This window comes from Perissodus microlepis, chromosome 5, assembly GCF_051167445.1.
Source record: "Perissodus microlepis isolate ML-2025 ecotype Zambia chromosome 5, ASM5116744v1, whole genome shotgun sequence".
NCBI lineage: Eukaryota > Metazoa > Chordata > Actinopteri > Cichliformes > Cichlidae > Perissodus > Perissodus microlepis.
The window spans coordinates 19,970,886-19,998,868 of NC_140465.1; the positions used below are offsets into that span (position 1 = coordinate 19,970,886).

At 38.5% G+C, this 27,983-nt stretch overlaps 2 protein-coding genes across 4 annotated transcripts; both read left to right on the top strand.

Moving 5' to 3' along the window:
* The first annotated feature begins 221 nt into the window (after positions 1-221).
* On the top strand, positions 222-7,792 carry LOC146387216 (uncharacterized). Of its 3 annotated transcripts, XM_084928643.1 has the most exons (5): positions 222-298; positions 861-943; positions 1,561-1,706; positions 5,985-6,212; positions 6,531-7,792. In XM_084928643.1, exons 3-5 carry the CDS (start codon positions 1,607-1,609, stop codon positions 6,698-6,700), a joined length of 498 nt encoding a protein of 165 aa, XP_084784769.1. In that variant the 5' UTR covers positions 222-298; positions 861-943; positions 1,561-1,606; the 3' UTR covers positions 6,701-7,792. The 3 variants fall into 3 exon arrangements, with proteins under 3 accessions (XP_084784769.1, XP_084784771.1, XP_084784770.1); XM_084928645.1 differs by lacking the exon at positions 861-943 and having other exon boundaries at positions 228-298; XM_084928644.1 differs by having other exon boundaries at positions 279-1,706.
* Positions 7,793-16,634: 8,842 nt separating this feature from the next.
* alas1 (aminolevulinate, delta-, synthase 1) lies at positions 16,635-22,077 on the top strand. The gene is made up of 11 exons (XM_084928646.1): positions 16,635-16,815; positions 18,128-18,368; positions 18,504-18,686; positions 18,796-18,930; positions 19,155-19,374; positions 19,711-19,895; positions 19,996-20,175; positions 20,376-20,540; positions 21,000-21,268; positions 21,366-21,528; positions 21,751-22,077. Exons 2-11 carry the CDS (start codon positions 18,164-18,166, stop codon positions 21,909-21,911), a joined length of 1,866 nt encoding a protein of 621 aa, XP_084784772.1. The 5' UTR covers positions 16,635-16,815; positions 18,128-18,163; the 3' UTR covers positions 21,912-22,077.
* The last annotated feature ends 5,906 nt before the right edge of the window (positions 22,078-27,983 follow it).

The following is a 27,983-nucleotide window of genomic DNA, read 5'->3' on the forward strand; positions in this document are numbered from 1 at the left end:
TTATTATTATTATTATTATTATTATTATTATTATTATTATTATATTAAAGATGAAAATGAAATAAATACCGACGTCCGGTCCCCAGTGACCTCATTGTTGTGCATAAGTAAAGACCGTGTATAAAGACGTACTTATAGATCATGAATATAAATAGTCTGTGAATGAAAAAAGTGGGTTGGGACATGAACTGAGCAAGGTGGCACATTTAGAAGATCTTTGCAGCAGTAGTTCCTGATCAGACTTCCCTAAAACTGTCATTGCTGGCTCTGTGTGTGATCCTGTCCCCTTGTGCATCCGGTAAGTTTGATCATTTAAATTTGTAAACACTTGTTGTTCTTGTCAGCATCAGCTCATCTGTCTCATGCAGTCTGTGATGTTGGCTTCAAACCGAAAATAAAAGCAGTCCGTTATTGGTGCGATGCCAGTGAGGTTATTTTTTTAACGTTACCGTTTGTGTTTTAAACCTTTCACTAACACTGTAACATTGGTGGGGTTTCCACCTTATTTTTCTGTACGTGCAGTTCAGCAGCGCTCAGAACCACAGCCTCTGAAACGGAACTCAAGTTTAATCAACAACCTCTTAAAACCAACGCTGAGCAGTGAATCGTCATAACTAATAACTAATTCTTTTATATGATATTTCCATCTCCTGTCCGTTAAATGTATGTTTTTTTTGTTTTTGTTTTTTTAACGAGGAGCACTTTGTCAAGTCGAACAAGAATAATAAATAGCAACTTTGTTTATTTTTCTATTTTATCCTGCAATCGATAATAAATCACCCTTAAGACAGTCGTGTAAGGTAAATCATTTCTCTTTTAAATGGTTCCCTTTTCCCCTTTTTCTCTATGTGCAATTACAGCAGAGGAACAGAGAGGTATGCGTGTCTTGTAAACTCCGATTGGTGTTGAGAAACAGGACGTGAAACCTGAAGTCCACCTAAAGGTTGAGCCACAGTTGTTGTTTTTGTTGTTGTTGGTGGGGGTTTGTTGTTTGTTCGATTGTTTCCCACATTATCGCTAACTTTCCTAAACTATGTGTCTCTACATGCCTGCTGGAGGATTGACAGGGTTCCTCCTGGCCTTGATATGACTTAAAATACATTGAATTTAGTTTTTTGTTTGCATGTAGCAACCTCTATCTAGTGCAGGTTGTGCTATTTCAACTATTGTCATTTCATTGTGCTTGGAAGTACTGAAAATTGCACACTGTTATTCTCCAGGCCACTAAAGAGGGCCTCCATAAAAGTCAGGGGGGGAAAGTGCCTTTCCCAGTAATATTTAAAGGTATCTTGTAGGAGTCAAAATGAAAAGTGAGAACAAACTATGTGACAGTCAGCCAGGCAAGAATCAAAACAAAAGTATAAGGAGTACAAGACTTCAACTTTCAGGATATTAAGCAGATCTTGTCAGAAGATCATACAGGACTGGACTGAGGAAGGAGCACACACTGACACCACCCCTATACAATCTGTTAGCTGGTTAAAATATGACTCTTTTCAATGTAACAATTTCTTCTTCTGTTTAATGTTTTGCACAATAATTTCTTTGTTTTCTTTTCAGGTTGAACTCCCATCATACACTTCCACTTCCCCCTGTTATTGCTGTCATGAATGACTTTAACTTACTCTACGTTATACTCGGCATTGTCTTCTGGTGCTGTTTCTTCACCTGCAGCTGTCTGTGCAGGAGCGCTGCCAATCCAAACTGTAAGTACTCCATGGCCAACAGCTGATACTTTCTTTTGTGTGGACGTGTATGTGTGGTAGGGAATTTGTTAAGCATTGATTATGCTCTGCTGTGGATGTTAACATGGATGGCTGGAGATGCATTGAGCATTGTGATGTAAGGTCTCTGCGAACAGGTCTGCGCTGTCATAAAAACAAAGGTAGGCATGCCAGTGTACGCATGAACCATCGCACTCAGTTGCATCAGAGAGCAACTTGGGGTCTTTCCAAACCCTCAACCTTCCGTAAGGTTGAGTCCCTCAAATTTTCCTTCAGGAAATCTGCTCATATAATTCAGGACCAGACTAAGTCGAGAACTATTTCAAACCACGTCAGCTATGATCTGAAACATGTAAGGAGTCACTCAATTTTATGTTAAAGAACAGTATTTAAGCACAACAAGTGACAAGTAGTACAGAAACCAGTACTAGTTGTATAAAAATGGCAGCCCAGTTCCTTTGAATGGAGGAATGTTCTCAGTTAGTGAATAGCACCATGTCAGAAAAAACGTGTCAAACACTGAAAAATAAAGGAGATACTGGATTTTACATCCTGTCTGCATGATAAAATATACACAAAACTGAAATATCAGTCACGCTCAAACAGATGAAGTATCTCTGCAAACTCTGAGAACAAGCTCACCCTGACCCACATCACTCCTATTATTAATAGTTATCGACAGCTTGTACGCAGGTGAAGATGTTGAGCAACGTGCTGTTGCACATTTGTAGGTCACCTGCATGAGAACAGGGTTGAAACGCAACCTTTGAAGTCTGTTGGCCCAGCCACCACATGACTTTCATTACTGCAGAGGTTTGCAGAGACACCGAGCACAAACTGATCTAACGTGTCAAAATCACAGCGTCATACAGAGGGTAATAACATACATACAGAGGATTTGCTAACTTTTCTGAGCTGTGAAGTTCCTCATTTGACATTAAGGGTTTTTTTTGGGTAAACCTTTGCTTTTTCAGTGACCTGTTATGGTGCTTCAAAACAGCTGTGTGGGTGCAGCAGTTGTTTGTTGTGCGTGTCTATTTTTTTCCCCTTCTTTTGTTAAATGTCATGAAAATACCACAACCAATAATTCAGTTCATCATACACTTATTTCATACCTATAGGAAATATGGAAACTGCCGTTTATATCTGTTCATCCTGTATTCACCACACTCAGTAATTACTGAAAGTCATCCTGAAAAATTCACTATTTTCTCTCAAATTCTGAAAAATTCTGAATAAAATTCAGATGTGAACTAACATTAGATGAAATTTAAAAAAAAAAAGAAAAAAAAAGAAATGGAAATTTGTGATTTGTGGCTGTTTTTTTTAGGAAGTAAATTGCCAGAGACTGTGTGGGGAAATTGGAACCAATGTTGACTTCAGTATTTCCACTGACAGCAACAAAACAATGGAACATTTTCACTTTGGTTTATTAAAACACCCACTGAACTAGCATTGATGCTGCACTCACTATAAACCCTCCATAGTGAGCTTTATTTATTTTTCCCAGAATATAAATAAAAATGACAGGTGTGAACATACTGTGTGCTATGCTTAGTTGTGGTTTCTGCTGTTTCTTTTTTAATGCTCCTGCAAATGAATTGTGGTCAGTGCAAAGGATGAACAGCTCTGCCTCTGAGCAGCAGACGTTCCAGTTTGACTTGAGCATCTTGTTTCTTCTGCCCCGCGGTTAAACTTTTGCTGTTCATTCTTTAAGATAACACATAAGAGTTGATCTTAGTCGATATTTATGTGTAGAAGTCCATCAGCAAACAAGGCTATTTAAAAATCTTCACAGCTTTAGAACATAACAAAATGTGATGAATTCGTCTTTGTTATGAGCTTTTCTAAATGTTTGCCTCATACATTAATATATTTGTAACCTTGAAACTCTTAACTTTCTTAACTAGGCAATATCAGATAAATGTTATTTACAGGAAGTGGTTGTGATGACTGATGTTGTGTTGAAAACAACCTCTTTTCCCACCAGTTTTGTTTTCTTGGTTCATGCTTTCATTTTCACTGTACTTAAACACAGATGAATTCACATTTTGAGTATGATAATAAAGAATCCCCAGTGTTTCTCTGATTCTCTACACACTTAACCCTTACATGATGTTCTTATTGTATGTCTTCATAATATGAATTCCCTCCTAATAAGAGTATACAATACATTTTGAACTGTAGATCAATTCATAAGGTCTAAATAGCCTATTTGATGTGAATATATAAAGGATAAATTCTTAATTTATGTTTCAGAGAGCTTATTCAGATTGTGAAAATTCAAATGGGTTTGTTTTGTCTGTAAGCGTCAGGAACTGGTATTCCATGTTAACTAACATATTTTTCTTTCTATTAATCAAACAATCGGCTTTAAATTAAAATATGCAATCCTATACCAGTCTACATTCTTCAAAACTACATAATCATAAAGACAAAAACACGTTTGTTTGTGCAGGATCTCAGTCATCCTGGTCACAGTAGTCCAAGGGGTTTGGAAAGAAAGTTTTCCAAACTGTTTTGTGAAGACGTTTCCGCTTTCATCCAAGAGGATTCTTCAGTTCTAAAACCAAAAGGTGGAGCAGGTAACTCTGGTGGGGCTGCCCCTCAGGACGGTTGTTGACTCACTATTAATCATGTGCATCATCACATGAGCAAAGGTGTAAAAAAGGTTTCCGTCATTATCACCAGAGGTTTCGGGTGAAAGCACTATGAGACCTTGCCTCACCCTGTCACGTAGTTTACTGAGGTCACCTGATGCAAGATGTCAGGGTTGAAGCACGTGGAAGGGATGTCAAAACTGCATTGCGGGTGGCAAAGTTTGGTTTTGTAAGCCACCCACTCTGTTCAAAGATGGTCATTCACAGCGGACGTAGATGGCCTCTTTCACTCATCTTTCAAACCATCTGTCTTCTCTGTGCATCATGTCAACACTGGCATCCTCAAAAGAGTGACCTTTGACCTTTAGATGCAGAGTCTTGTACTGTTGAGGTGTCTCTTTTATTTTGTGCCATGCATTTATGCAGTGGCTGTTTGGTTTCTCCAGTGTAGAGCTCTGAGCACTCCTCGCTGCACTGCACAGCATACACTATGTTGTTTAGCTTGTGTTTTGGAGTCTTGCCCTTGGGATCAATCTGTTTTTGTCTGAGGGTGAGGCTTGATTTGAAGTGCACTGGGATGTCATGCTTGCAGTTTCTCTGATAAACCTGCTACATAAGGAATGACAGTGTTGTTCTGTTTGTAATGTGATTATTTCTGTTGTTATAACCACATGTTTTAAGAACTTTCTGTACCCATGTGTTTCTTTTCTTTCCCTTCTGGCTCAGAGGGAATCTTTTCTGCCCGGTGTTGCAGGGTCCTGATTACCCTGAGTTTGTGTTTCAGAGGGTGGTGGGAATCAAAAAAGAAGGTTCTGAGTTGGTTTAGAACATATAACAAAGTAAATACTGCCGGGTCATTAAACATCTATCCATAAGTTATCTCTTTCACTTCCAAATTGTTTAGGAAGTCCAAAAAGATTCCCAGGCCTTTTTAAATACTTTTGTTCATCCTTCAATACATGTTATTTACTCCAGTGGGAGAAGTGGTATCATTTGTCTCATTAAGTGCATAACACTTGATCTGTGAGTGCTTTTTCCTAAACAATGCTGTTGTCTTTCTGACATTAAACAACTGGAGTTCCTTTATGTTTGTTGATTTTTCATATATTTGTGTCCTCCTGGATACAAAAAGAAAGAATAGCGGAATTTCTTTTGAGATAATTTTGTCCCATCACAGCGGCCTTTTCCCCAAATTTTTCAATCTTTGACGCTGCCAAACATGGTAAAGCTAGCATGTATTTGCTGTGTATGTCTGATATTATTATATTATGAGGATTTAACCTGACATGAGTTGCATATGTTTACATTAATCATTTATAATTTATTAATCTGAGGGCTGTATTCATAGTCAGAACAAAAGCTGAGATTTCTGTTTCCTTGACCTTTGTTCCATGCATTTAACTCCTAATGTGTACAAGAAGAACTGGACATAAACAGATTTTGAAACATAAACAGGATATAAAATTAGTAGAATTTTAAACAGTCTTTCATCATCTTTATTTCTGTGAGTGTTGAAGAATGTTTATGGAAGCAGTTTTTCCCCCTCACACCTGAATAATTCAGATCATAGCTGTATTATTCAATTCACATAAAACAACCAAAGCTATAAATAACTTAGAAGTACCACATTTCTCATGTATTGTTATTTGTTTTCTTACAGCTGAGGTGGCTACTGCTACCCACACCTTGGTCACCGCCACACCTCAGCAGTATCCACAGCAGTACCCTCAGTACCCAGTACCCCCTCAGTCCTATCAGAGAGTGCCCTACCAGCCAGTACCAGGGCACCCTGGTTACCCAGCTATGCCTGGCAATCACGCTGTGACCATGACCACACCACTCAGCCATGAACAGCCATTTACACCACCACCATCGTATCAGGATGCAAGTGAGTGTGGATTTGAACACTATCTATCGATCTATCTATTGATCGATCGATCTAAAATATGTTTTTTAATGATTTATTAATATTCTAAGCAATCAGTTTGTTGAATGCTGCAAGGCTTACACAGAGTTCTTGCAGAAATGCACCGCACACCAACCTTGAGTAAATGACGTCAAAGGTCTGCAGAGTTATTTTGCATTTTCTGCTCTTCTGAATAACTGTAATCAGACACTAGAGTGGACACTGCTGCTAGATAATATTGATTCTTACATTACAGATCTTACGACATTTTCAATCTCATGCCAACTTCTCTTTTTCCAGTTGGTCCCACCTATCCTCTGCAACCAATCAACCAATCTTCCAGCCAGCCAGAGTGCCCTTCAAAGCCTCCAGCCCAGCCGCAGTCCAATGCTCTAACTGACAGCTCAGACTTCCTCGCCAGCTCGGCAAACAACCAGGAATTTGTTCTACCATATAGGCTGGATTCTTAGTGTATCAATCAGAAAGAAAAATTTGACCACCTGTGGTTAATTCATTATTTAATTCAATTTGCCAAACTAGGCCTTGTACACAGGGAAAGTTGTTGTTTGTTATGTTTTTTGTGTTCACATGGACAGAAGACTTCCCTGCTAAGGCGTTAATTTTTTGCCCCATCTTATAGCCTCATTTCCAAAATGGTTGGAAACGCTGTGCAAAATGTAAACAATTACTGAATGTAGTAATATGCAAATAACATAAAGCTCAAATTTTAAACAATACAAAGACTTTGAGACTTTTTTCAAGAGAAATATCAAAGTGCTAACAAAAAAATAATAATAAAAAACACATGTCAGTCAGCTTGGGCAAGCATCATTCTCCTCCTGATGTGGCTTGATGTGAATTCATGAGCCAAATAATGGTTTTACATTGTAGTGATTGCACAGGACACAGTCTCTGTATCATTGAAGCTTGATTTTTTTTTTTTTAACCTAAATTTAATTTTTAGTCATAGAAGTGCTTCACTAAACACGTGACGTGGCTATAGAGCCAGCTACAAATAAAGACAGGTCATTTTCAAACTCCCAAAGTATATTGAGGTTGAACATGCAGTTTGGGGGTCCTCTAGTGGCTGTGGCAGCTCTATTCATCTGCATAGTCCACGTATAAAGACAGGAATGATCCTGGAGTTCAGTGTATTTAAGTGGTCTCCACAGTCACCAGATCTCCACCCAAGAGAAGACCTTTGGGATGAATTTGTAGCAACTGTGTGACGCTATTGTGTCAATATGGGCCAAAGTCTCAGAGGAATGCAGCACCTTGCCAAGTCTGTTCAAAAATGGGCGGTGACTGTGAGTGTGTGATCACCAGTTTCTGTTTGTGTTTCTGTGATGTTACTGAACACAGATTTAACAGATGTTGTACTGTAGCCTAACAGTCTTGGGGATATTCTACAGTACCTTGTGTGAATAAGTGATACATGAAGACATTTTATGCATGGTGTGCTGTCTGATAGTGTTTGATCTGAAATTGTAAAAGCAAAATCTATGCAAAATAAAGGCATTCTTATAAATGACTACCTACAAACGCTTTTTCTCAGTAAGAAGCGTGACCGAGCTATTTTGTGCTAATGATTTTTCAAGTCATTTTCCTTTTTTTCCCCTCTTTTTACACAAAATTACAAATGAAACAGCACATAAACAAAAGTCCACTTGTATAAAATTTAATAAGTTCAAACAACATCAAAGATAAAAGAGTTCCTGTTGTAAGAACGTCAAAAATAAGGCTCAATGACAGCATTTACTTTTTTTAAATAGCACCCCAAACCATTGTGGATCATTTGCGTCAACTGCATTCATGATGACAGTTATTTACAGTTAGAAAGCAGAAACATATATTTAGAGGCAATGTAAATTACGCACATGCTTTCGCAGGTAATGTGCCTGGAAGGCACAATGGTTTCTTCTATTTAATGTGTGCAACATACTTGTATTATTATAAAAAACAATATTGTAGATGTTAATTAAGTTGATTTTGATTTTTTTTTTAAACTATGAGTGGTTGACTTTCCAGCATAAATCCTCCAGTGATAAAACTCACACACTTTCATTTTGTTCCCATGAACTTACACAGTACAGTAAAAAACTAATTTTAATACTTTTACTTAGAAACTATTAAAATGCACCATAACATTCCTACAAATACACAAACCAAGTTAGTCTAGATCTTGATTCGAAGTACATACTTCCAATTCAGCCGAGTTCACAAACGCTGATTGAGGCACTTATATGTGCACTATCCAGCCAAGGGTGGTGGTGCAGTCTGAGGTTGGAAGGCTGTGCTAGCAGGTGGTGCATCAGGCTGCTGCTGGTCCAGAGGTTTCAGAGGGTACGCCGGCCGTGCATGGGTGAATTCAACCTGGCCGTAACGCATCGGCTGTGAACTGTAGGCAGAACCAACTGGAAACAGAAAGTGAACTAAGCATGAGAACAAACATGCTGAAAATGATTTGATACACCTGCATAAACAACAACTGCAATTCTGCAACACAACAACAAATATGACGCAGCAGCATTTCCACCCTATTATCTTATTACAAATATTTTGAAAAAATAAAATATACAAAATGTATTTGTGATATCTGCAAATAAAATGCTTTTTTGTTTCTAGAGAGTGGCATGTGTAATAAGTCATCTTATCCTAAAACCTCTGTTTCCTACAGAAATCTTCAACCCTAAAATATCTTTTTATTTTGGACATTTATGCTAAGACATTTATGTCATCTTTGAATTCAAAATCCAATTTTTCTTTCTTTTTTTTCTTTTTTCTGCATTTTTGGTGTTTGTCAGGGTGTTTCCATTAGTATTTATACAGATGTAAATGCACAGTTTTCTCACTTGCTTCCAGGTGGTCCCAGTGGGAATGGCTGTCCATGATAGGGTGATGTGGACATGGCTCTGAGCTGGGTAATCATACTGAGCTGCAAAGCCAGGCTGAAGAGTTGCTGACTGGTAGGGCACTCCCTGGGAGGGTCCAGGTAATGCAATCGGCGGCTGGGGGTACTGCTGAGGAGTGGTGGTGACCACTGTAGTGTGGGTATTGTCGGCTACCACAAGTACAAGAAAACAGAAAATGTAGAAACATGTCACCTGTTATCCAAAAAGCTTTCAATTTGTATTATTATTTATAAGTAATTTTCTCAGGAAGAAAGACTGAATACCAATTAAAGAAAATACAGCAGCAAATGGCGCCATTTTGACTTATTGCATCAGTTGAGTCATTTATCATCATCTCCTTGAGGTTTGCATCAAAGAAACTAACAATGACATGATTTGTTCATGAGATACACAGAGATTCATACTTTTTGAAGAAAATCATCCATTAACCATCATTATACTCAGAGTGTAAACCCATCTCTGTGAAAGTACAGTGCAAATTATCAACCCAACCACACTAGATTTGAAATAACAGTAACAATCGTCTGGGAAGACAGACAGTACTCAACAGGATCAGTTTATTGCTGGCTGTGGTCTTGAGATTTGAGAGAAGAAAAAAATACATAAGCACACTGTTGTGGTTTAATAGAAAAACTGATAACAACCAAAAACACCCACACAGCTGTTTCAAAGCACCTTGAAGCACTGAAAGCAGACCCAGATGTCAAGTAACGACATGGCCCTTAAAGTGAAACGAACAAAGCAGCATCAGCGTGCGTATCCCACAGGCTGATGGCACGCTCAGTCAACCTGTGGGTTACGCTCTCACAAAAAGAAAATTACTGAAAATCAAAATGTTGTTTAATAAGCCAAACCAGGACAAATGTCAAATGAGCTTAACAACTCACTGTATATTGTAGTTTGAAACATTACAACAGGTTGTGCTCGGTGTCTCAATTCCTTTGTTACAAAATCATTGGTAAAACATTGCTGTTGCTTCATGTTGGCAGTCATTGCTGAAATGTTTCAAACAATGCAACTTGTCACCATAAAATTAGAAGTTTCTCCCAATGCTGTGATAAGGTTTATGAGTAGTAATGAATGTATGAAATGTATGAAATAATGAATGTAGCAGAGATGAGTTTAGATGCTGTTATGGATCTGTAGCTCAGGGTATCTACTAACTGGAAGGTTGGGGGATCAATCCATGGATGTCTGCATGGCAAAGAATCCTTAGCAAAGATACTGAACTCCACTTGCTTATTTTTATATGAACCAGCAGCAGTTCAAGTTGATTCAGGAGGTAAACAAAACAATCAGTGTGCTGAAATGTCTCCTGATATATAACATGAAACTTTCTATCAGTGAATGATGATTATAATGCTGTTGTCTTAGTTGTCTTTTTAATCTCTGATAGACGATGGACAGAAAATGAAGTTTTGCTAATTAAAGCAATTCTTAAAAAGTCAAATGTTGTCATGTAAGCACTTTTTTTAGGTTTTATCTGATCTTTTAGCCACTAAATATTAATAAAATGGGGAGCCGCGCCAATAAATCGATATCTGAAAATCAATAAATCTCAGAAAAAAAGTCAAATTTGAGACCCTGAAACATTCTACACAACAAGGCAGTCAAACTTGCACAAAATAACAGCCCGCAACTCTATATTTAAGGTCTTGATTATCCTTCCCATGTCTGCCAGGCCCTTTGGATCTGACGTACACCATCTGATGTAAATTTCATCATAGGACAGTGAGCATGAGGGTCCATGTGGACATCCGTGTGCCTGCCAGTTTTCTATGACTGCACAGACTTGTGTGCAGAGACTTTAAACTCAACTAACACTTGGGTGACCATTCAGTCTGAGTCCACATAAGAGTCCAATACTCAGGATTTAAAGGATCACTCTAAAATAAGGAAGTATCAGTTGTTAGTGGTGGAGTACTTACGCCGTGGCGGTCGGAACCTCTTGTACAGGCAGCAGGAGGGGAAGACACAGCAGCTGATGAGGATGAAGATTAACGTAAAGGCAAAGAAAACGAACACTACAGCAATGGCAGTGGGTAAAGTGAGTGTGTGAACGTTGTTCAAACTTAAAAGGAATCAAAGAAGCGATTATGCAAAATCTTACACAGAAAAAAAACAGTTTTGAGTCATTTGTTCACCAGTTTCTGCACTTTTAAGATTTTTCCAGAATTACAAACAATCCAAACAACCAAAGTGCGATAAAAACATATTGAAAACACTGAAGTTACAAAGGATCCAGTTACAAATGTGACGAATATGAACAATTAATTCAAACAGAGGATACATGGATATTCAACAGAGTCATATTTTAACCAAGTAACAACTTGTAGAGGGCAGTATGTGCGCTCCCTCTGACCATCAGTCCAGTCTTGACTGATCTTATATATATATATATATATATATATAATTTATATTTTTTTCCCTCACTGAGTGTGGTTTTTGTTGTTTTGTGTTGTTATGTTATGTTTGTTTAAATGTTCAAAAATAATAAAACTTTGATTGTTTAAAAATAGTTATATTCATTATATTTATACAAAATTAAACTTCCAAATGATGATTATTATAACCTTTAAAGATTTGTATTTCTTTATGCCTGCTGCTTTACATCGTATATAATGGGCTTGCCTGTACTTAATCACCTGGCAACTTGAGTTACCATAGCTTATAGCATTAGAAAATAACCAGACACTGACACTGGTTAACATTCAGTGTGTCCGTGTGAGTATTATGTTTAAATGACTGAATTAAACAAACTATTTATTATAAGATTTAAAGCACAAAACTGCAACTTAAAACAATAATAATAACACGGTAGCGGCCTGTTTAGTATTGGTATGAAGATGACATCACACACTGATTGTCTGTGATTTATCTAATGCAATGTACAGATTAAAATAATCAAACTTACCGGATACACGAGGGGACAGGATCACATAGAGAGTGAACACAACAATACGGGACACCACCGGTGCCATGGTTACTCCCGCATTCCCCAAACCAGTAAAGGAACTGGGAATCTACTGCGATACTCTTAGAGGAAAGGTTTGATTTGATGTTCGGTCTGATCGTCAACTCGGTTCATGTTCCAGCCCACTGGCAGACTTTCTTCATTCACAAGTTATCATACATCATTCACCCGTAACTGAAGTGCAAAGGTGATCAAATGTCACACTGCGGCTCTTATATTGTTTTCAGCTTTCCTTTCTTTTTAAAGCGCAACATTATGGGAAGAGAACATTTAAATGAATCATACATAAACTAAAAGTTTGTGGCACGCATTTGAATGCAAAAAAGCATGTCTTATGTTGACTGCGAGATTTGTGATAGAGTGATTTGTTTAAATCGCACTCCTGGATGGACTGCTTATTAAATATGTTTACGGTGGCTCAGGATTCAGAGTGGGTTGTCTACTACTCCAAAGGTTGGAGTTTTTACATCTATAAGATGAAACGTCCCTAAACAAGACATGAACCCCAAGTACGAATCCATCCGTCCGGGTTTGCGTGTGAGCGCTAAAATGTGTCAGTTTGAAGTTTTAAGAGCGCTAGGTGAGAGTCAGAAAACATAAGCTTCAGTTCATTTACAATTAAATGAATAAGTCCAATTAAACAAAGAGAATTAAACTAACTAACCTTAAAAACTGGTAGAGTAGGTAGAAGATTAGTTACCTGAGTTAGCTAATGTAGCAAACAATTATATGATTTAGAAGTATCAAGGCAAAGCGTGTAATTGACCTGTTGGTCCACCAGGGGACGTCGTGCGGACGTGATATTGGGCTGGATTTTGAAATTATTTTAGCTGGGATGTTTGTCCGCTTGCGCTGAATTGTCAGCTAAATTTGTATTAATATAATATGTTTATTGGTGATGTGTTCATTAAACCTGTCCAGGGACTGCGGATAGAAATCAGCTATCAGCTAAATCAGGTACAATTTTCTTTTAGAAGGTTAATGTTTGTTGTACATGATCCCTGACGAATAAAGAGGAAAATAAAATTAAATGAAAAGTATTTTTGATAGCTATCATGTGGATGATGAATGGATGGATGAATGTCATTACATCTGGCACTGACTCGCTGCTGATAGCGAAAACATTCTTAACCTGTTAGTTGAGCTCTAATCACCCTGAGAGTTGTCAGGTCCACAAATAAAGAATGCAGTTTACATTACCTGCATTCAGGTGAACTGTAGTGGAGTCCAGTCCACTATTGCCACCTAGTGCCATAGCTTACAACCAGATTAAAACTCGGTCTATGACGGCGTTTTAATACCCTCTTAATACTCATCTGCAACTTTCAATAATTTTCTGTTTCTACTTCTTATATATTTCTGGCTTACATCAGTCAGAAAACACGTAGGTATAATTATGACCACAGAGTTTTATAAATCACTGATCCTATTATTCTTATTATGATTTTCAAATCAAAGTTATTTCATAACAAAGAATACGTGTTTCAGATTGTAATATTGTGCTTAACAACATCACATAGCTTTCCAGTGTTTTTGCTTTGAAAATAAATGTGAATCTTAAATGTTAAACATTGGGGGCATGGCATTTTTATGTTGCATTAGTGAACCTGCAGTCAGCTGGGACAATCATCCAGTGTTTGTAAAGAACACCTGAGGAAAAAATGGATGACTGAGATTTCATGTTTACTGCCTGGCTCAGAGCGCAGACTGCTCAGTGTCATTGTAAATGTTGGTACAAATAAAAGCTTTGAACTGTACTGATTTGCATGGATGGATGGCATTCATTTTATCGGTCATTCCCAGGGAAGGCGAGTTTAAGTAACTGTTTTGGTACATTTAAATAAGACAGTTTGACATAAGTACAGGTATGAGGGTAAAACTTTAGGAAACACTGCTAAAGTCAAAATAGATCAGCAGAGGGCAGCAAAACATCGCAACCATAAATCTGAAGTGAAGATGAAAAACCTCACAGATCCAGAGGGCAGAGACAAGTCTAAATTCTTTAGAGTAAGAAATTTGAAATTCTTTTTGCAGTGCTATTATTGTTGTTCTGAGTAAAGCGTTTTGTTTTTTTTTCTCCACATACACTTGTAGTCAGCACCAGTACAGCCACAATAGGTGATTATAAACAATGGGAATTACAGTTCCTATAAAAAATAAAGCTCATTTAGGTCTTAAAGCCTTTTTGATCACTCTTTCTTTGCCAGTACTTGGTGCTGAAATACTATGTTAAACTGAGGTTCTGAGTTTTTCACTTACAGTGTATGAGAAAGAATGGCTCAGATATATACACTGCAAAATATTACATAAGAACTGTTTAAACAATGAAGCATTCAGTTGCATTAAAATGGATTCATTTTAAACAGCTGTACCTAATAAAATGGTAACAATGTGTGATGTGTTTACTGAGTTTAGCCTTGGTTTGGCACCATAGGCTTCGTCAACAACCTTTCACCCACACGCATGCAAGAGCACCTACAAAGATTACAAGACAATCTAAAATCCATTTAGGCACCAATCCAAGTTTAGTGTCACTCACCCAGACATCACATGCAGCGAAAACCTCTAGAGTAGATAAACAGGTCTTTCGAGCCGTAATCTGCGTTCAGTTTGAGTGTTTTGCATCATTGTAACATTTCAAATACACATAAAGTTGTAGTTTAGAGAGCTGTTGTTAAATTACAAAGTCTCTGCAAATCGTTATCTTAGATGGAGGTAAAAGGTGATTAAACACAATGACTGTAAGTTATTTTTTAACGGCTACAAACAGAATAAATACTACAAAGATCGGAGTAAATATAAAAGGGAGACATGGCAATCAAAGAATCGTGAATTAAAATTTGTGGTAGATTTCATAAAGATGGTGACTTCCAATGGGGTTAAAGCTTTTCTAAATCTTACTTTTGTGCAAAATCAGTCAACTTTTTAAGCATTTTTAATACATTTTGACCCATAATTATGTGCAGGCAGTCTTTATGCCTTAATTACAATTACAATTAAAGTAAATTTAAGTAATTCTTCAAAATCACTGCCCAACTAAGGTCCAACTGAATACATTTAAATATAACTCTCATGCTTCTAGTAGGGCTTTGCAGGTAATATGAAGAGGAACCCTACGGCTCCCTCTTCCCCCAGCACACCAACCTGATCTCATGGCATTTCATTAAAGATTCAAAAAAATGTATTGACTCATGCTCATGGACACAAATTTTCATTTACGTTTGTACTAACTGAAAGCCCCATAAATACTTTCAGTTCAGGCCACTGCAACAAAATAAGGAAACACATGACAAAGAGCTGACAACTCGCAAAACACATGCTAAATGTCACAAAAGAATCATAATGTACCTTCAGGGCCTTCATCATACAACTTTTAAAACATCATCCACCTACTCATGTGAGTGTCTCTTATATCATCTGAGATTAATTTGTGTGTAGCCCACATTTATCAGCCACAGATTTTGCTGTAGCTTTGGGTGTGGCATTGCAAAAATCAAAAGATAAACAAAAAAAGTAAAGCAACAAAAGAAGCAGAATGATAACTGAATTAAATCCCTCCAAACTCCAGATTAAGTGATAGGCTGTTACTACAAGAGAAGCAAACATAAAACATTTTCAGCCATAGTTTCAGGCATAACATCAGCTGTGGCATAGACCCAAATATTCTTTAGAAAAGCCAAGTGGAGAAATACTCCCACGTTTCAGTTACAACGGCTCTTTTCCATGAGCTGCTTTCTTTATGAAGCTCTTTGTGGTTGTGGGTCTTTTATGAGCATGAGAAAAAAGGAATCCTTTTACTCTGCAAGGTCCCTTAGCCCCATCTAACACCTTTGGGCCCCTGAGCCTTGTTGGGCATGTTATTTTTCCCTTTTACAAAAAAAGCATACCACAAAAATAATAGCAAGGAAATCAATTAAATCATAACGGAACAAAACAATGAGGTGAAAGAGTTACGGGAGAGACATTAAAAATCACAGATATCAATATTTTTTTCTTATGGGAAGAATAGAATAAATTGGGCCACATAAAGTTCCATTTCCTTCATGAAAAAAAAGGAAGCGTGGCTTCTCTTTTGAGAGCTTACATTTATGGATGTGGCGTCTGACAAGGAGTAAAAGCCAACAGATGAGGTACTGCTCTCGTATTTCTTACAACGAAATAAGATGAGAAATACAAATATATAGAAATAGAAATTATAATTAAAATTTCTGACACCATCTTGTTAGAGGTAAAACCAGAATGCTTTTACCAAAATGCTTTTCCATGACACCTGCGTAAAAGTACAAAACCAAAATAAATGGCATCTAAATCGCTTTTATAGTTTTGTTGGAAGTTTGGTGATTAAATCTATGAATTCATGTAAAGGAAACCACACCTTGTTTGAAAGGACCAAATCCTTTCCACTCAGTGTCCTTAACAAAACCTTGCTGGGTCCGCTGCCGGATAGGCGAGAGTGTTTGATGACGCAGAACGTCAGAATTAAGATCTCGCGTTACTTCGTCTGGGCATTGCTTTATAAGAACTGGCTCGCCCTCGTCCTCTCCGTTCGTCCTCAGTGCAGGATAACGAAGCATCGATTTTCTCTGCTTTCGTTAACAACAAGCCGTGTTTTCTTTTATATCTCTGAGCAGCACCTAAGATCGCTTATTGTCACTATAACACGACGAGGATTACACCGGAAGCTGTGAAGTTTTAAGAGGTAGGTGTTCTTATTTGACCTAATCGCGATCATCACCCCTATTTCTAGTAGCCTCTTAGCTAACGTTAGCCGTCCTGCTAAGATCAGTCAACCGGCAAGGATCACGATGGGCCCGGCTAACGATAGGAAAGCCTGGCTTACACTTTTTATGTCTCAGAACGATCTCATCGCGAAATTTATTACCATCGGAGATACATAAGGTATGACTGTTGCGCAACTTTTGCGCAAAAAATGGTGAGTCAAAACAGGGAAATACCTGTTAAACCAGTGAATTTATTTAAAGTGTTGAGGTTTTAATAAATAAATTTTTATTGTAACACCGGTTGAGTAGAGATGGGTAGACCTTATGAATAAACATAAATCATGTCCATAATTATCCTAAAGTAGCGTTGTTTAGGTAGAGCGCTACTGTTTTTAGTGTAGCCCGGAGACGCCCATGAGTTCAGTCAAAGTAAGGACTGTAGGATAACTCGGGTATAAGCAGGGGTATTTAATCAGACAGAAGTTTCATTATTAATAATAACAACAATATTATTATTATTATTAATAATAATAATAATAATAATAATAATAATAATAATAATAATAATAATATCTTTCGTCAGTAGTACTTTGAGTAGCTTTAAATAAGTTTTAGAAATGCTCGACAAATAATGTGGGAAACATTATTAAAGGCGTATAAATAAACACAGAAACAAAGACTAGCTTTTCTTTTCTTTGTTTGGAACTCTAGGAATTACATCGGCATTACTTTTATGTTATGTACATACTGATCTCTATCTGGTGGGTATATAAGGGAAAGAGCAGCTTCAATGTACCACATTAGTCACTGTTAGATTTTTCTGGAACTTCATAGGGAGCAAAGTTCAGATGTGGGTGTCCTACCTGGGAACTGGTTTCTGTTGGGGAAAGGTTACGACCCAGCTATGAGCAAACACTGCAGGCTTCTTACAGTAACACTTGACTATTGTGAGTGTAGCCAAACATGTGGGCTCGTACGAGTCTTTCAGCTTTCACCTATTATATCAGTGGCTCAGTGAACTCATCTCACCTGCCTTTGAAAGTCTCAGGTAATCAGATCTCATTCTCATTTGTTTTTGTTTTTCAAAATCTAGATTTAGCTGAACCATGTAGGAGTGTTTGACCATAAATGGCATTTTCTCACTTCCTTGACCTATGTTGTTAAACAGGTTTTTGCAACAGACAGGCTTTTTCTTCTGAAAAGCCTTCTTTCCTTTCTTTTATGGGACAAAAACATTATCTACACTGTCTGCAGGACATGTTTCACATAAGTTTTCTCTTTCTCCTTTAGAACTCAAGACAATCATCGTCATCACCGCTGCTGATTATGGATGTAATAGTGCGCCGCTGTCCTTTCTTGGCTCGCATGCCCCAGGCCTTTCTCCAGCAGTCCAAAAAGACGCTGGTGACGTACGCCCAGCGATGTCCCATCATGATGGAGCTGGCTGCAAAACCTATGGCCCCTTCAATGGCACGTGCCCTCTGTTCCTCCTCATCCTCCTACCAGAAGCCTGAGAACACCGTGTCTGCCGGTGAGGGTGATAAAGATGGTGGTCATACTGGCTATTCTAATCAACACTACAGCTGTGTTATATTTAGTCAGATAAATCATGTAATGATAGAATTATTGATAAATGTGAAATTTTAAAACTTTTGTCCCTTTGCAGCCCCCAAAAAGGAGGTGGAGTCCAAGCTGCCAGCTGGCCACCCTATGCCACCTCCAGGACAGATGATGGCCTCCAAATGCCCTTTCCTGGCTGCTGAGATGAGCCAGAAGAACAGTGGCGTAGTCCGTCAGGTTGGCATAGAGTTCCAAGAGGATGTACAGGAAGTCCGCACTGTGAAGAAAGGTGAGTTGTTTTTTTTTTGTTGTTGTTTTTTTTCTTTTTCTTTGAGAACTAAATCAGTTTTCCATAGTTTCGTACAATATTTAATAGCAATTTGTTTTTGTCCTGACAGAAGTGCCTGCTGACCAACTAAAGCAGCCAAACCTGGCCAGCACTACTGAAGGAGAAACCACATTAATGAAAACCCTCCTGAAACAGCGACCTAAGAAAGTCAGCCACCTGCTTCAAGACAACTTACCAGCAAGAAGTAGGTTTTATTTTGATAGTTTAACCACACTGTCCTGCAAACCTGTGATTAACCTAGCTACTGTCTACCTTACTATGACAATCTTCTTTTTTATTTGCGAGTATGTTTTGGTGTCTTTGCACACGGGTGTAGTCTTTCCTCACATTAAAGTTACTCCATCAGTTGCAGTACTGTAGCAACACTAAGCCACATTAAGCAACTTTTACCTTCCTTTTCTCTTCCAGCGGCCCGCTTCCAGTACGATGCGTTTTTTGAGAAGAAGATCGAAGAGAAGAAGAACGATCACACGTACCGCGTGTTTAAGACCGTGAATCGTCGGGCTACCGAGTTCCCGATGGCCGACGACTTCACAAGCTCTTTAAAAGAAAAGCGTGACGTGTCGGTTTGGTGCAGCAACGACTACCTGGGCATGAGTCGACACCCTCGAGTCGTGCAGTCAATCATGTGAGTAACTGAGTAGTTAATCCAGTTTCATGGGTCAAGGTGTGTTGATGTGTACGGCCCGTCTACCTTCCCTGATTGCTTTTTACCTTTTGTCCCTCTGTGAGAGCTAAGTTCAGAGAGAAACCAGCTCAGAGCATAATTACATGATGCAACCTGGCACCCTTGGGTGATACTGGCCATTATTTGTGTGGGTGTTGAGTTGGACATGGATCACACCTAAACCTCATGTGTCACGATGATGGTGTTGTTTTTCCTTCTCCTCCCCCCGCCCCAGCTTGTTTGATCTTGCATACAAGTCTGCAGCATTTTAATGAGTAACTGTTTGTCTCTTTCCAGGGGTACTTTACAAAAACATGGTTCGGGGGCAGGAGGTACCAGGAATATCTCTGGGACCAGTAAATTCCATGTGGAGCTAGAACAAGAGCTGGCTGACCTTCACAAGAAGGATGCGGCGCTGCTGTTCACCTCCTGCTTTGTTGCCAATGACTCCACCCTCTTCACCCTTGCGAAGATGCTGCCTGGTATGCAGAAGGAAAAACTTGGTGTATTTAACAGTAATTCGAACCTCTTGTAAGCGTGTTTGGTCTCATTGACGGTTTCCTCTCCTCTGAACACTTTTAGGTTGTGAAATCTACTCTGACGCAGGTAACCACGCCTCAATGATTCAAGGTATCAGGAACAGCGGCGCTAAGAAATTCATTTTCCGCCACAATGATGTGGCCCATCTTCGAGAGCTCCTGGAGAAAGGAGATCCCACAAAACCAAAGATCGTGGCTTTTGAGACCGTCCATTCCATGGATGGTCAGTTTCTAATTACTGCTTCACTGCTGTTGGATAAATGTTAATATTTCTTTTTTTAACTTTCTCTTACTGCATGTGTCCTGGAAAATATTACTGTTCTTGCAAAATCAATAATTCATTCAAACTAAGTCATGAAGTGCTCTTTAAGAAGCAAAAAACAAGTCTGACCAGGTTTGTGTGCCTTTCTTTCTGTAACACAGGTGCCGTGTGTCCGCTGGAAGAAATGTGCGACGTGGCCCACGAGTTTGGCGCCATCACCTTCGTGGACGAGGTTCACGCTGTGGGCCTCTACGGCTCCAGAGGAGGGGGCATCGGCGACAGGGATGGCGTCATGGACAAGATGGATATCATCTCGGGAACTCTAGGTAAGTGCACAATCTCTATTAAAAAAAAAATGTAGAGCTTGCTGCTGCTGTACTGTTTCATTTCTTTTTTCGAACCAAAATAGCTGCTACTGGTTAGTGGAACTCGTCTAGCTTGATTGTTTGAATTAGACTGAGGATCAGGCCTCAGCCGTGTCATCCAATATACCAGAGGGCTGAAAAGAATCTGGAGCAGCTCTGTTCGGCTCTGTTGTTGCTAGGAGACTACAGGCTCTTGTTGTGCTCCTATTGAATTACTCAGATTGCGTGTCACTGTCAGACTGAGGGGACAATTATTTCCAACTCAAGAGCACTACAGCTCCTGCACAGCTGACATTTCAGGCGGTTCTAGTTTGAGATTACAGTGGCTGTAATTTATTTATTTATTTATTTTTTAAGACCACTGGCTCCTTAATGTTGAACGAGAGGAGTTGTAATAATCAGCGTTATGTTCTTTTCTAGGGAAGGCCTTTGGCTGTGTGGGTGGCTACATTGCGAGTACCGCCGCCCTGGTGGACACAGTGCGTTCCTACGCCGCTGGTTTTATCTTCACCACCTCTCTGCCCCCGATGCTTCTAGCCGGAGCCAGGGAATCGATCCAGATCCTTAAAGGGGAAGAGGGGCGCTCGCTGAGACTTAAACACCAGCGCAACGTCAAGCTCCTCCGGCAGATGCTGATGGACTCTGGGTTGCCTGTTGTGCACTGCCCCAGCCACATCATCCCTGTCCGGGTAATCTACGATTGAATTGATTGTGTGGAACTTGAAAAGCAGATAAAGTCACAACGGCTCGATTCTCATGGCGCGTGTGTCTCTTTGGTATAATTAGGTTTCGAATGCTGAGAAAAACACGGAGGTGTGTGACATCATGATGCGTCGCCATAACATCTATGTGCAGGCCATCAACTATCCCACCGTTGCCAGGGGAGATGAGCTGCTGCGCATTGCCCCAACTCCTCACCACACCCCTGAGATGATGAAATACTTTGTTGGTAAGCTGACAAAGTAACACGTTTCACTTGAAATACTTGATAGTGTATAAGAAGGCTACAACAAGTTAAACAGTATTTATGTCTTAATTTGATCGAACTGAACTGTGTAGCTGTTTATGCAAAAGTTACATTACATGAGTAACTTCTTCCAACCTGTAACTAACTGTACTTTTCTATCATTGAAGTAAAACTGACCTCTCTTTATCTGTTTTCCCCTTTCAGAGAGGCTGGAGCAAACATGGAAGGAGGTGGGCCTGGAGCTGAAGCCCCACTCATCAGCAGAGTGCACCTTCTGCCAGCAGCCACTGCACTTCGAGGTGATGAGCGAGCGAGAGAAGTCTTACTTCAATGGGCTCAGCCACCTCATCTCAGCCTGCGCATAACACTAATCACCCACTGCAGTCTGAAGACAGCGCGTCCACGCTTAAGCCCCATTCCTCTGTCACTATCATAGAATGTATTAATTATCTTTAATAATTTGTCCTACACATATTTAAAATTATCTATGTTCAGATGGTCTATATACTGCAAATAAAATATGGGAAAGAATCTCTGTGTGTGTTTGGTTTTTGAAAGTGTTTATAAAGATGTGAGGAGTGGCAAGAAATGAGTGGGATGCACTCGGGTTTTTTTTTTCTGCTCTAGGATTCAAGGCCACTGTTAAGTTAATTTCTTCATTGGGCTGTTGTATAAACTGATTAAATGTGGCTCAGATGACACCGTGATATCATGCTCAGTCACATGGGTTTTTTACTGATGGGTAAAATGATTACTGAATAAAGCTACAAAAATGGGTCACATTAATTGGACATGCTTGGCAGATGCCAGGTTTTTGATTTTTTTTTTTTTTTTTTTAACTGTTGCTGATAATTTGATCCAATTATGTCTAGTCCACTGGCCTGCTTGTGAGAAAAGTGGAACGCTGAAAAATGTCTTGTTGCAGTTTTGTTTTTTTGTTTTTCTTTTTTTAAACACTTTAAAGTATACAAAATTACATACACATAAAATTTACATACACATACAATTACATATACAAAATCATGATCATATACCATACATTAAGAAAAAAAAAAAGGAAAACAAAGGAGGAAAGTCAAGCATCTGAGTCAACTAAACACTTAAACTTACAATTTCAATACATCCCAAGGGAAAACTTTTCCAAGTTTCAGGTCCATTGTTCTCCTTCTCCGTAGATGTTTACTCACCACATCACTACTTATCATCTTTTGTTCTATCACTCCTTTGGCACGGGTTTTCCAAATATGGGTGTTTATTACACACATTATCAACCAAAAGAGTCTCCTTTTGTCTTCACCCATTTTTTCTTTAAACAAACCATATTTAACTGCTTTAATATTAACATCAACGTCATAACCAATTTCTGTCATCTTCTGCCTTATCTCAGTTGTCCTATAATTTGTTTTCCTATAAAATGTTTTTCTTTACCATAGCACACAATCCTGTCATGACACTTTGTAACGAGCAAGACATTTGGTACTTCATTAGTTTTATCAGGTACTGCAGTATAATAATGCACTGATTTTGTTGTTGGTTATGTGTACGCTGCTTTAGGCGTGTTGGTTTGAATGTGCGAGCCTCCTTATGAGCAATCAGATATATTATAAATGAAGTCCTGTTTTTATAATCGCTCTTAGAAATATCTATTTAGTGACTTAAAACCACAATAAAATAATTTCTCTTTCTCTATCTGGTGAAATCTTACCGTGTGTAGAGAACCTACTAACCTACTATCCCATGGATTCACAGGAGATGACATAGATAAAGCTGTAAGACCTAGAATTACAGAATAAAGGAGGTCACAATGACAATGATACACTCAAAATTGGCACACATACCCGTTTTCTTTGGGTCCACATAAGCCTCGGACTATGCATCAAAACAGGCAATGTGACCGACACAGGCACAGACAGGAAAACTTATTTATTGTCATATTTTTCTAACAGATTCTGATAAAAATCAGGATATGAAGGTTTAATCTCAGTCTTGAAAAGGTCAATTATAATAGCTTTTCTAACATAGCTGTCTCATCAAAACCAGAGATGAAAATGGAAATGGAAGTGGGAACCACTACTTTTAGTTGTTACAAGAAATTGTAGCTGTCACTGCTTTACACAAATGGCTCACTTCCACTTTTGAGCTGACTTTTTGTTACAATTCGGACAAGAGCTGATGGAAAGTTACAAAAACCAAAACCTGTATGTACTGAGCAAGAAGTCTTCCAGACCTCGGGGAGGTGCAGTGCTATACCTATCAAAAAAAAATTATGTGAAAGTGTTCGAACTCTTCTTCACATCTGTGAACCTACAGTGGCGCAAAAAAAAAAATAATCGTCACAAAATCAAAAGGCCATTAGCTGAGGCAGTAAGAGCTAACTGGTTTTAGATGAAAAATATGTCAAATATATCAAAATATTAAGAAAATCATAGACTACAAAGTACTGTATATATATCTAATAATGTGTATGGAGAATAGAAGGTGTTTGAAGGACATTTTAGCTGAGTAAGTGGTCATTTATTGCATATGTCTATCATTATCTTAAGCACACATAGTAAATAGTGGAGAAAATGTGATATATAAGGATACATTGTGGCAAGACATAGTAACCATTGTACTACAATAAATAAGAGAATGTGCTCTCTTTCAATTTAAATAATTTATATATATAAGGGCATGGATATAACCTGGTGTTCCCCAGATTTTAAAATTAATTTTAGACGACACATTACACCATATCTTAATTATTTCTTTTAACTAACTAATCTGAAATACAGAAGCAGCATGAAACATGATTCATTAGCGAGTTTATCGATCTCACACATCACTGAGGAGGAATTTTGGACAAACCCTTTTTTACAATATTGCTTCAGTTAATTGAGGTTCATGGCTATTTATTAACAGACAGATTTCGTAAGATCTTGCCACAACATTTCAGTCAGACTGAGATCTGGACTTTGACTTGCAGCATTGTGTTTTTTCTTCTTCTTACCTATTGTCATGTAAATTGGCTGCTATGCTTGGGATCATTGTCCCGTTGCACGACCCAGTTGCAGCCAAGCTGTAGCAATCACCCTGATGGTCTCACATTTGACTCATGGTAATGACTCGTGGTTGACTCAGTGACTGCAAAGCAAGCTCAAATCATCATCCAACCACCACCATGCTTAGTAGTATGTCTGAAGTATTTGAAGTGTTTGTGCTGATGGCTTTCTGTGTTTCACCTTCTCCAAACATGGTGCTGTGCACCATGATCAGTCATCGCCACTTTAGTCTTGTCTGTCCAACAGTTATTGTTCCAGAAGTTTCGTGATTTGTTTAGATGCGACTTTTTTAGCCTCCTAGGCTATGTGTGGACCTCCTAGGACATCACATTTTGGGTTATTTAAACCGAAATACTCAATTTTGCTCTATATGGGCCTGATATCCACTTACGAGGAAATTATACTGCTACTGTTCTATTGAAATTTTAAACGAATATCCTCATTTGTGGCTCATTTTTCTTAGAAACGAAAATTTAGATAAAAAAAAAAAGAATCTGGTAATTCTTTGTTTTTACATTCAAAGATAAATTAAAAATGCATTCTGTGGAAGAGTTCGGGTCTTAGAGGTTAAACCTAAGCCGTGCTGTCATGTTCTTTTTAGAGAGACAAGGCTTTCTCTTGAACACCCTTCCAAACATGCTGTGCTTGTTCAGTTTTTTTCTACTTGTACTGTAATAAACTTTAATGTTTAAATCATTACTTGCTAACTGAGGCCGGTAGGCCCATCGCACAATCTAACCTCAGGTTAAGACTGGTGGGTTGTCCACCTGTCCTGAGAAGATTGTGACATTGTGTTTGCACAGACCTGAATACTCCAGACCAGCGCACTACCAAAAGACTTGCTTACGATAGCTAATAATAAGTTATCAAGTTCACCTGAGGCTGCTTACCTATGGAAGCAGTAAGGGTGGCTTAATTTTTCACAGGACTGCATTTCTCGTAGGAGGAAATACTGGTTTACTAAGTGATCATTTGTTGAATAATAAGTGTAACATATTTTAACAATACAAGGCTAAATCATGATAAGGTTCAGGAACACAGGAATATTGTTCATCCTACTCTTACTGAACTTCCCGGAGGAACCCACCTGAGGGTTTTTTTTATAACACAGCATGTACTGACTGTTTGACCCTTTAGCTATTTTTTTGTTCCATCAACCATGTAACACCATGTAACTCAGACATACAAACACACGCACTCACACCCACTTGCCCATAAAACACACACACACACACACACATAAACTGTAGATGTGTCTTCAGTCATTTCTGTATGTTTTCCTTTTATTTGTCCACACACATACAGTGCATGAACCGATATCGATTTTCCACTGCTGTGCATTTCTTCTACACTCAATAGCATCTCTAAAAAACAATGTGTACAAACAAAATCTTCCCCCTTCATGGGATTGTTTAGCATTTCTTTTGATCCATGATTAGTGTAGAGGTCTTCTTAGTCACAGTTTCATGGTTTTTTTTTTTTTCTTTCAGTTTGTTTAACTGAGGTGTACACGTATAAGTCACTGTTTATATTTTGGATCCAGTGCCTCGTTTAAAGGACAAACATTTCGTTTTTTTGTCTGAAGGTTTACTGCAATTCAAAACTGAGCTGTATTTCCATGGCCTCTGACTCATGCATGGCTGCCAGACTCTCAGACAGCAGACAAAAGCAGGAGCAGTGAAACCCAGGGCAGGCTAACACTGGGAGTTAAGAAGGGGTCACACACTTCTCACATTCAGTGATTCATTCCATCTGCTTGTAACTCCACTTTGGAAACCCCAGAATGAGAAACCAGACAGATACTTAGAAACAAATTTCTTTTGTGTTAACTTGAGATTTTAAGCTAAATACATTCAGTGAACATATATCGAGACTGAATTCGACTGAAGTTTATTTGTGCTGAAAACAGAAACTGTTTAAACTGAATAAAATGTTTGCTAGTTTTTGTAGGTGTGGTAGCTTTTTAGCGACTTCCTGTGTACAATTCTAGTTACTTGCACTGAACCAGTGGAGGGATTAATTTAAAAAAAACTCACAGTATGGCAAAGGACCAGGATACACCATGTTTCAAAATCGAGGATTAATTGTGGTATGAAACCACATGCTCTTTTCCAATAAGATTTTATTTTACAAACCATTAGCCAGTAGACCAGTCAGACGTGTCCTCTCTTGTTATACCTGCTTTATTGTTGTTGTTTTGGAAATGGTGTGATGCTTATTTCAAGCAGGACTAAAATAACCTTTTTTTTTCTCTCGCACACATATCTAATATAATATATTTTCTTTGTTATATAATATACTAATACATAGATTTGTATTTATTAGGTAGCTTTATCTTCTTCTGCTGCTATATTTTGGTAAGTTGAAATTGTTGAAATTATTTAGAAAGTTTAAAGTTTAAGTCTTGTGGGTTTGTGTTTTTTAAAATCACAGCCGACACCATTCGTATAATTGTGCCGATGCCCAAATGTGGCCACTGAGGGTTAAGGGAAACAAAATAGCTATCAAGTAGGCTTTAAAGCGTATAATGCTCTGGCTGTTGAAGAGACAAAATTGAATTAAAAGGCAGTTTGCTATCATTTCTCAGAAGAGCAAAAGTGGTTAGCTCCATGATGACCTCAACAACTGAATGAACGCCAGCGTCTCTCTCTGCTACAGAAAGCACTGAGAGCTGAAGGACAATGACTGTGTTTTAGACAAACAAGCAAAATCATGCAGCTGTTCTCAATAAACTATCCACCTCCATGTCCTTGTGTGGCTGTCTGCTACAGTATGAAGTTGATTAGAATAATTACAATGGGATTCAATTTCAAAGCTTTGAACGATGCTCTGGTTTTCGGGCAGTGACTCTTATTGCAGGTGGATTTTGAAAACAATGCGTCCTTTATTATGACTGCAGTGTCTGTCATCTGTCAAGATTAGTCTTTCTTGAAATGTAACATGAGCACATTTTTCCTGGATTCGCTGAAATAGAATAGATAAAAGCTGCTTTATTGGAAGCATATCAGACGTCATGCTGCTCAAAGAGGCTGAATGTCACTGTAAAAGCAAAAAAAGAAAAAAAATAGTGCTCTAATGTTTAATAAAAAATGATATGCTGTTCAAGCAAAGCTCATGTTTTGGCTGGTTTTCACTCTGCTTTATCTGCCTTAATGTTCCCATCGGGGTCAAGATAACTCTACATCCTTGGGCCTCCTGGAATGTTACCATGTGACCACCTCACTGTTTCATCTACAAGGGCATGAGTGCACGTGTCCGTATGGACTTAATGCTATTATATGCATGTAAAAAGATGCTTTGAAGATTCAGATAAAGGGAGATGTGCTATGTTACAGATGTTAATGCATTCGCTGTGCTCTAAAGTGTGGAAGACTGTTCAGCCATGCTGTACGTAAA